The sequence below is a fragment of the Castor canadensis genome, chromosome 2, assembly GCF_047511655.1.
Source record: "Castor canadensis chromosome 2, mCasCan1.hap1v2, whole genome shotgun sequence".
Classification (NCBI taxonomy): Eukaryota; Metazoa; Chordata; class Mammalia; order Rodentia; family Castoridae; genus Castor; species Castor canadensis.
In genome coordinates, this window is record NC_133387.1 from 395,560 (window position 1) to 406,162 (window position 10,603).

General features: G+C 48.2%; 1 protein-coding gene across 6 annotated transcripts in view; it reads right to left on the reverse strand.

The window, feature by feature from the left end:
• The window catches only part of Dync2i1 (dynein 2 intermediate chain 1), a 73,649-nt gene extending 72,644 nt beyond the window's left edge, over positions 1-1,005 (reverse strand). For 2 of the 6 annotated variants that reach the window (XR_012443219.1, XR_012443220.1), the window contains exon 1: positions 674-1,005. Coding sequence is in view for 3 of the 6 variants with exons in the window: in XM_074059778.1 (XP_073915879.1) it covers positions 674-688 (15 nt within the window). In the remaining 3 variants the exon portion in view is untranslated. The remainder of the gene's footprint in view (positions 1-673) is intronic. The other 4 variants (XM_074059778.1, XM_074059798.1, XM_074059784.1 and 1 more) reach the window with 3 other exon arrangements.
• Positions 1,006-10,603: the final 9,598 nt, after the last annotated feature.

A 10,603-nucleotide genomic window follows, 5' to 3' on the forward strand; every position in this document is an offset into this window, starting at 1 on the left:
AAGCTCCTCAATAGAAAACAAGAACAATACTAGCATGCCCAGAGTGGTGGCTGTTTAGTGCCACTTCGGAGGCAGAGATCAGGAGAATTTTGGTTCTATCCAGGACAAAAACTCTGTGAGAACCCTTATCAACAAGCAAGCTGGAGGTGGTGAAGTACACCTGTAATCCTAGCTAGGCAGAAGGCCAAGGTATGCGCATACTGGTTCAGGCCAGTTCGGAAAAAAGTGCAAGACGCCATCGGAAAAATAACAAGTACGGCGCCTAGTTCAAACTCAGTACCGCCGAAACAATGATAATTAATAGTAATAATAGCTAATGTTTATTGAATGTTAACAAAACGACACTGTTCTAAGTTCTTTTACAGACACATCCAGTTAATGCTATGACGCTGCTATTACCGTGTAAGCACATTTTACGAACCGTCCAACGTTGACTGGGATTTTTAATTTCTACAAAGATGGGTCTCCCGGTGCCCTATGCTTTCCTCAAGGACACACTCCGCCTGCCTCAGTTTCCCCACACCCCCGTCTCCGGCGAGCACAGACGCTCCCGCGCAAGCCCAGGCTTGCGGAGCGAGGACCCCGTCCGGCCCCCGCCGATGAGGACGCAGCTCGCGGGCCCGAGGGGAGGGGCGCGCCTTCCCACCTCGGCCGGACAGCGCCGCGCACCCACCTTCCCAGGCTCCATCGCTCCTCGCAGGCCCGGGATGCCGCGGTGTCCTCGGCTCCGGCCAGGTGCGGGATACGCAGGAGACGAACCCGCCGGCGCCCGGCGACCCCGCCAGCGCCAGCTCCCCCTCAGCCTAGCCGGGCCTGCCGGGCCTCCACTCCAGCGGTCTGGCGTCTGGACTCCTAGCAACCGGCAGACAGAAGCAGTCGAGCGCCGAGCGGTCGTTACCCGGCATGCCTCAAGGCCGTCCCCACTACGCCTGCGCTTAACCGACTCGTGGCAACCCGCAGGTGGGAACAGTGGAGCCGCGAGCGGTCGTCACTCAGCATGCCCCGCGGCTGTCCCCAGTACGCCTGCGCGTCCCCGACTCCTAGCAACCTGCAGGCAAGAGCAGTGGAACGCCAAGCGGTCGTTACCCGGCATGCCCCGCGGCCATTCCCAGTACGCCTGCGCGTCCCCGACTCCTAGCAACCTGAAGACAGAAGCAGTGGCGCGCCGAGCGGTAGCTGGTCATTTCACTGAGCTGTATCATGGCTGAACAGGTGCTATGTGTTCCAATCTCGCCCCGGTGCCTCCCTCCGAGAAGGAAGAGAGGGAGCGATGATAACGAAAAGAGCTTTAAATTTGAATAAGGCTTTTCCCCTTACGAATCATATCCCTGTATACTGTCTTCTGATGAAAACCACCGAATGATAGGGAAGTATTTGGAAAGTAGCTATTGAGAGTATTATACCACACGGGACAAGAGAAGAGGAACATTCATACAAATATTCTCCAGCTCAGAGTTATTGTATTTAGAGCTTCAAACGTAGCCAATAGTAGCAAGAGTCCAGGCGCAAGCGACTCTTGGCGGTCCCGCCTTGGCTTCGGGTGCGGACGTCAGGTGGAGACCCTGCTCGTGTCCGCCAGGTACAGCCCCAGCTCTTGGGTTACGAGTGCCTTGGTGATGTCTTAACAGCTGAGCTTTTGATGTCACGGTCTTTCTGCAGTTGGAGATTTACTTTGCACGCACTGTTATAGGCCAGCTTACAATTTATGAATATACTTGCTCAAGAGAAAAAGGCCACTAGCCCAGCTCCTTGCCTTAAAGAATTAACAGATGGGATAAGCCTTTCATTTTGCTTGTGGTCTATTACCATCTTCATTTCCATTCATGGGCACATTTAAAAGAAAAAAGTCAGGAAGCATAATTTTGGTGACAACTGTGATTTACTGAGCATCTGTGCCAAGCAAGGTATCAGTCTTAGCTCTAGCCATCCGGCAATTCGCCTCACATAGCATCCTGTGTCAGTTTTTCAGCCACAAACAGAAAGAACAGTTAGCTTGGCTAAGGCCACTCACTGAAGCAATGATGCTAGCGCACCTTCTCTTAAACACTATGACACATTATGTCAGCTGAGAAAACAACTGACCCTGGAAAGCATCACATTCTTCGATGAATGTGAGATTGAATATGAAATAAAGCCACCATTCACAATATCACAAAAAGTTACACATGCTGCAGGAATGAGAGCCTCTCTACCTGACCTGGAATTACACATGCCTGACACTGTCACTGAAAAGTGCTTGGATTGAGGAGGACCACTGACAAGGGGAGAGGGAACCCTCTACTCAGGTCCCCAGTTCCATGGGTCTCATGGGACTTGAAATCCACAAAGAAAAGCATTTCACAAAAAAAAAAAAAAAAAAGGAAACTCACAAGTTGGAAGGCCAGCAAAGATGTATTACGCAATGCAAGGGAAAATAGGGAAAAAGGAGCACCTCCTGACAGCTTGAGGTGGGAGTGAAGGAGCTCAAAATGGCTGCCTTGTCCTGGGAGTATTTATACCCTCTAAACTAAGCTGGGGATCCAGGTTAAACTTTTCCTAGACAAGTGGCCACATCACCTGAAAGCCTTCAATCATTTTGTAACTTCTCAAGCATGAAGACAATGAGTTTAGGGTGGGTTTATTTAAAGGGTGAACTCTCCAGGGTTCCTGAAGTCCCAAGTGGAAATCCCCATGCTGTCTAAGTAACCTCTGACATATCGAAAAGCGTAGCTGCCTGAGACCAAAAGGACACTTCCCCTTATCGCTTCCTGACTGCTTGCAAGGTGCAGCTGTCTGAAATCACAAGGACACTTCCCTTTATTGCTCCCTGGCTGCCTACCCCATAAAAGCTCCTCACCCCTAGCCTCCGGCGCAGCTTGCATCTCAGCTTTCAGGACACCCCTCACCACTGCAAAATAAAGCGTGATCTGGTCTGTAGAGGTCTCCGTATCTTTTTCTTCTCTGCATTCTCTTTTCTAACATTTGGTGCCAAAACCCAGGACCCCCATTCAGGCTCCCTCACCCCAGACCTTCTCTAATGATCCTCCTCTGGATTCAGACACACATGACCCTGCAGATGAACCTCCCCCATACCAGGCCACCCCAACTGTACCCCTCTTTGCCTCCCTCTCCCTCACAGACCTCCTCCCCATCCTTGCCCCCCACCATTCCCTCCCAGCCCATCAAGCCTAGACCTTACCCCAGTCCCATGCCTTCCCCTCCTCTTACCCAGTCTCACACCCAGGCAGCTCACATGTTCCCACTCCATGAGGTGGCAGGGGCTGAGAGCACCGTTCAAGTTCATGTTCCCTTTTCTTTGAGTGACATGTCTCAGAAAATCATCTGGGATGTTTCTCTGAAAATCCCACCAGATTCCACAAGGAGTTTCTCCACATAACTCAGGCTTATCACTTAACCTGGGCTGACCTGTATTATATTCTCGCTTCCACCCTATCCCTGGATGAGTGCAACCAATTTTGTCAATCTGCCCAGGAACATGCCGATCAGCTACATGGACAAAATCCTGGCCTCCACCTGGTAGCTCACAACGCTATTCCCTCTGCTGAGGGACATACCAACCTGGGGATGCTGGCACAATTCATATTAACCATATGATCTCTTGTGTCCTTGAGGGGATGAAAAATAATGCCCACACCCAAGTTAACTGTGACAAAATAAGAGCGGTCACCCAGGGACCAGAGGAGAATCCAGCTCTCTTCCTAGCTCATCTCATGGATGCCATCACTAAATACACCAATCTAGACCTTAATTCCCCGGCTCTCGCTCTTTTTCTCCATGGGCCAGTCAGCCCCAGATATTTGAAAAAAGCTAAGGCAATTAGAACAGGGACCCAAGACCCCTCGACAAGAATTTCTAAATGTGGCATTTCAAGTGTTCAATAATAGAGATGAAGAACATAAAAAAGAAAACAAAAAATACCTCAAAGTTAAATACCAACTTCCGGCCTCAGCTCTACAGCCTCATGTGCACCCACAAAAAAAAAAAATGGTCTCAAGCCCTATCCCTGGCCATCACTCCACCAGCATGCCTCCCAGAAAGTGCTTCCTGTGTGGCAACCCGGGACACTGGCCAAGGCCTGCCCAAACCCTAGACTTCCCTCTAAGCCATGCCCTTCCTGTGGCCAGTGCGGACACTGAAAAATGGATTGCCCCCAGGGTTGGACCCCCCGGCCCTCGGTGCTCCCTACTGCCCCAGAAATCCCATATCATCAGTTGTTGGAATGAGGAAGCCCAGGCCCCTTAGCCCCTCCAACAAACATTGTGGAGTCCAGGGAGCCCAGTGTAATGGGTACAGTGGAAGGCCAACAGATAACCTTTGTGGTTGACACTGGAGCTACCCTCTCCTTCCTCACCTCTTGGTCAGGACCCTCAGAACAAAGCCACACATCTGTAATGGGAATCTCAGGGACCAATGGGAATATCGGGGACCAACAGCTTTCCCTAGCAGACAGAAAAGGTCCTCTGTTCTTTTGGCTAGGTTACTATAATCCATTCTTTTCTCATAGTGCTTCAATGTCCGATCCCTCTGTTGGAACAAGACATACTCCACAAACTAGGAGCCTCTCCTTCATATCTCTCCACTTAACTCAACCACCATTTTTCTCCTCCAACAAATCCCAGCCACCCCTCCACTCCTAAAGCCTCTGGATTTCCCCTCTCCTCTTATTCCTGAACTTCCTCATATTGACTCCCGGGTCTGGGACACCCAACACCCTCCAGTAGCACATCACCACAAACCTCTCCCATAACTCTTAAGAACCCCCCAATCTTTGTTACAATACCTCAATATCCACTATAGCCCTCTAAACTACTTGGACTTAAATATCATTTCCCAGCTCCTACAAGCCCAGTTACTTATTCCCACCTGCTTACCTCATAATACCCCTATCTTGGGAGTCAAAAAACCCAATGGTGATTACCAATTAGTACAAGATCTCAGAAAGGTTAATGAAGCTATCTTACCCACCTATCCAGTGGTTCCCAAACCCTATACCCTTCTTTCTACTATTCCTGCAACTACCCAGTTCTTCATAGTATTAGATCTCAAGGATGCCTTCTTTACTATCCCATTACACCCTACATCCCAACCTTTGTTCACCTTCTCCTAGACAGATCCTGACTCCCTTCTCTCCCAATAGCTAACAGCCCCAGGGATTCCAGGACAGCTCCCACCATTTTGGCCAGGCTTTACAACATGACCTCCAGTCTTTAGATTTACACCCCAGTAAGCTCATCCAGTATGTGGATGACCCTCTCCTATGTAGTCCTACCTGACAACTTTGCCTAACACACACCATCTCTCTCCTGAACACTCTTGCTGGGTGGGGATACAGGGTATCAAAACAAAACACCCAATTAGTCTCCTCTTCTGTCACCTACCTTGGTCTTTCTCACTCTCCCAGCCACCACTCCATTGCCCCCAAGAGGATACAAAACCTATTACAAATTCCCTTACCATCCACCAAGAGGGAACTCTTATTCCTCCTAGGTCTTTTTAACTACTTCTGGATATGGATTCCTAACTTCTCCTGGTGGCCCAACCTCTGCATGAAGCCACCAAAGGGCCCCTAGATGAACCCGTCCTCACCCCCTCCTCTCTAGCACCCAATCTAATCAGTTGCAAAAAAATCACTTAGCCAAGCCTCATCCTTCCATTTACCCAACCCCTCCAAACCCTTCTACCTGTTTATTCACTCTAGCAAGGGCCATGTCTTAGGCATCTTATGCCAAAAGGCAGGCAACACCCATCACCCTTTTGCTTACCTCTCAAAGCAGCTAGATCCAGTGTTCAGGGGATGGCCTCTTTGCCTCCATATTCTAGCTGCTGTCACAATCTAATCCCAGAGGCTAAAAAGCTAACACTTCATAATCCCCTTATAGTTTCCCTCCCACTTCTCAAAGACCTCCTTAGCCACCAAGCTTTTCTAACTCCACCTCCATCCCAACTACAGTTACTCCATGCCACTCTGTTGGATCCACAAGTTTCTTTTCTGTGATGTCCAACATTAAATCCAGCCACACCCCTCTCCTTCCATTCCATAACAAGAAGGCCCCATTCACTCATGTGCTGAGACCCTAAACCTGACTCTCAACCCCTTCTCCCATATCACAGACACCCCCATACCAGCTGCCCCTGATTGGTTCATAGATGGTAGCTCTTATGAGGATCCTCCCCATCAAGCAGGATATGCCATCATTCTTGCCCAAAATAAGGACCCTAATGTCCCTTCCCACAAAGTTATTGAGGCCTTACCTTTACCTCCACAAACCTCCTCCCAACAGGTAGAACTCATTGCCCTTACACTAGCTCAAGAAAAGATAATTAATATTTAGACAGATTCAAAATATGCATACAACATCATCCATTCCAACATGCTTATTTGGAGAGAAAGGGGATTCTTAACCCAGCATGGAACACCATCATAAACAGAGATCTCATACAGAAACTCCTTGATGCAGCCATGCTACCCTCACAGGCAGCAATAGTTCACTACTGGAGACACCAAAGGATGGACAATACCTTTCTCAAGGCAATAATACTGCTGACAGAATAGCAAAACAGGCAGCTCTCAAACCTTTACCCTCCCAAAACCTATTCCTAACAAGGGCCCCCCATTCAGGTGGGGGATCAAGTATATGTCTCCCCTCCAGCATGATGCCCTCTGCATCCCTCTCTCCAAAATGGACAGGACCCTTTAAGGTCACTCCGACTACCCCCACGGTGGCCAATCTCCAAGGACATCCTTCCCGGGTCCATATATCCAGGCTCAAACTCCAAACTCCTCCTTTTTATTCCGCCCCTACAGGACCCACTTCTCTGAGGATATCCCGCCTACCTCCTATCCCAGAAAAAGAGGAAATCCTGAACCCATAAATGACATCTCTCCAACAGTTTTGTGAATTCCTAACCTTGCTTCCACCAGACCTTCAAAAGTTCTATGCTCTGGACCTCTGCCTGACCGTCTCATAGACCATCAGTCTTATTGACAACCAGTGGCTCCTTGGAACTTTCACCGACTTTTTCCCAGGCCAAATTGAGTTGTTTTTCCTTTTGCCTCTGCCTCTTACTCTTTGCCTATCACCCACCACAATGCTTATAATTCTCTTGCTTCACTTATTCCTTACCACAGGATATCCCACCTACCTCCCATCCAAGAAAAGGAAGAAGCCTCAGGACTCCCCCCAATAGTCTCCTGATCTGTCCACATCAGACATGTAACTTATCTCTTTTTGTGGACTGTTAACATTCTTGTTCCCCTTATCTTGAGTGTTGGTTTGTGGGCTACCTCTCCCCCTGAGTGGACATGGCCCCAGCGATTGGCCTTAAGTGGTGGATACCTTATCCTGTGTGCCCTGTTTCTTATGCTCCACTTATTCTTATAATCTGTGCCTTGCTCTACCCTGTAACAATGGATTTCTCTCCTCCCTGTAACTGCCACATATATTGCCTCCCCTCTTGGAACTTTCCAAATCAACTTGATCATGTGTCAAACAAGGCCCCACTTTCTGCCTTCATGAGGGACAAACTTACATGATGGGGCCATGCTGGGACTTTTGTTGTATATGTTATCCAGCCATACCTCCTGGGGATGTAGTTCTGACCCCTGTCCCTCTTCCTACCAGCCCCTCTCCTCCAGCTACAGTCACATCTCTTGATAATCTAACTCCAGCCCTTGTAGACCTGCCATTGTCACCATGTCCCTGCCTATCCCCATATGCCACAAAGATGTTACAGAATGGAAGAAAATATTCATTTGGAAACTTAACAGCTAATAGCTATTGGAGTTATGCAGATCCAGTTTGCCCAAGGATGACAGGCCCTGTCTGCTGGGAGTCTAACCCAAACGACTGACTTAAAAGCCCTCCTCAATGCAATAGGACTTATGACTTAGACCCCCAGATATACAGACTACTTGATTCCACACATCATCTCCTAAATGATACAAACCTCTCTTTATCTGAAGACTGTTGGCTATGCCTTTCTCCAATCTTCTCACGTGTATTGGCTACTCAATTAATCAATTAATCTTGATTCATCTTATAAAAACTCACCCCCATGTGGTCAGGGTGACACTCACACACACATCCCCCCAACTACTTCCAATGCCCACAGGGGACAAGATCAGTAGGAAAAATTCCTAAAGAGCTTTGTAATAAAACAACTCCAGTGACTGCTCTGTCATTTTCCCTCCAATGTTCACTCATTCTGCAACCTTTTTTGTTTGTGGAACCACAGGTTATGCTTGTCTGCCTCCTGAGTGAAAGGGATCTGCACTCTGGCCTTTCAGACTCCAAAGTCAATGTTACCCCTAACGAACAACCTCTCCCTATTCGCTTAACAGCCTACACATGATCAAAGAGAGCTATCCAAATTGTTCCCTTGCTAGTAGCCATGGGGATCACAGCTGTAATAGGTACAGGCATTGGAGGCATCTCCTTGTCGATCTATACCTACCAAAATTTGTCAACAGAGTTTAACAATGACCTCAAACGTATCTCACAGTCCATAGAGGCCCTACAGGATGAGGTAGATTCACTCGCCTCCATGGTACTCCAAAACAGACGTTCACCAGACCTACTAACCACTGAAAAGGGTGAAACATGCCTTTTCCTAAATGAAGAATGTTTCTTTTATACTAACAAATCTGGGGTGGTCAGAAACATGGCCCAGGAGTTACAAGAGTGTATTACAAAAAGGAGACAAGAGCTAGCCAATTAATGGTCCTTCTGGAACAACATATGTCGCTGCGCTCCTTGGGCATTACCTTTGGCTGGCCCCCTTTTTATGCTCCTCCTTTTACTCCTATTCAGGCCTTGCATAATAAGTGCTCTAAGTTTATATCTCAACAGGTACAAAAAGTAAAATTCTAGATCCTTGTGTATTCACCTTTGCCAACACAAGAACCCTCCACTCGGGCTAACACTTAAGATAAACAACTCTAAACGTCTTTGCTGACTGGTTTCTTCAAGAAAATGCCATAACGCAAGACCAATTCAGGACCTACTGCTATTACAAACTATTTGCCTCAGGCTCACCATGCCGCCCCTTCTCAGCAGAAAGCAGCTAGATGAGACCAGGCATCCCCTTTCTTTATATCCCTTCAGGGTCTGAAAGGGTTAACTCTTTAGAGTCCCTGAAGTCCCAAGCGGGGAGACCTCCCCCCATGCTGCCTAAGTAATCTCTGACATTGCAAAAGATGTAGCTGCCCGAGACCAAAAGGACACCTCCTTTTATTGCTTCCTGACTGTTTGCAAGGTGCAGCTGTCTGAAATCACAAAGACACTTCCCTTTATCGCACCCTGGCTGCCTATCCCATAGAAGCTCCTCACCCCTATCCCCCGGCATGGCTTGCATCTCAGCCTGTTGATAGTGCAGAATGCCCCTCACCACTGCGAAATAAAGTGTGGTTTGTTCTGTAGAGATTTCAGTCTCTTTTTCTTCTCTGTGTCCTCTCTTCTAACATTATTATTAACAAAACACGGAGAAAATGGGTGTAACCTTTATAGGCATTCTATGCTAAAGGTAATTACTCACCTAGGGAAATTGCAACTCACTTAGCATCTAAAGAAAGGGAAAGTGGTGGAAGAAATGCTGGAAGCTTGCATTCAATTCCTTACTGCTCTAGTGATTTTCAGTTTTGGCTCCTGATTTTTGTCCTGGCTCCTGAATCTGGCTTACTTTATTTTTCTGGTGGTGGTGGTACTGAGGGTTGAACTCATGGCCTCACACTTGCTAGGCAGACACTCTGCCACTTGAGCCATTCCACCAGCCCTTTTCTGTGTTGAGTATTTTCAAGATAGGGTCTTCTGAACTATTTGCCTGGGCTGGCTTTGAACCACGATCCTCCTGAGCTCTGCCTCCTGAGTAGCTAGGATAACAGATGTGAGCCATCAGCACCTAGCTGGCCTTTTTTTTTTTTCTAACTTCCTCTCTCACCTCATCCTATCTATCCTGTCTCAAGTACTGCCTTCAATTACTGCATGAATGTGATGTAGCCAGTTTTCTCTAGTCCCTGCCAGCCCATGCTGCATAGCAGACGAAGCCATCTAAAATGTAAATCACATTTCCCCCCTGCTTCCACGGCATCTTCAATCACCAGAGTAACTCCAAATGAATGCACCATATCCAGGGAGTTTTGTGAATGCTATTTCCTACTGTCACAAACAGGTAAGGGTGCAGATGGAAATCCTGAATAGGCAAAGGGCAACTCCCTTAGCGTTGGCAGCCCTGAGATTCCGAGTGCCAGAGGCCTCTGAGCCAGCCTTTCAAAGCCAGAGACTGAGAATCAGAGGCTTAAGGATCTAAGCTCTCAAAGCAAGAGACTTACGGCTCCAGGTTCTCAAAGCCAGACACTTAGTGCCTGAGCCTTGAGCTGGCATCCCATCACCACCAGCAGCTAGTGTTACAGCTCCAAGCTTCAGGTGTCCTTGCCCTCAGCTCCTAGCTACTCTAGATGGCTCAGCAGCTCTCTGGAACTCTTCCAGCCACCAGAGGCTGCAGCTTCTTTAGACTCAGCTAATCACAGCTTCTCACCTTCCACTTGCACAGTCTCAGCGTTCTGCTCCAGGCTGCTCTTTGGAACTCTTTAGCTGCTTTATGGTTA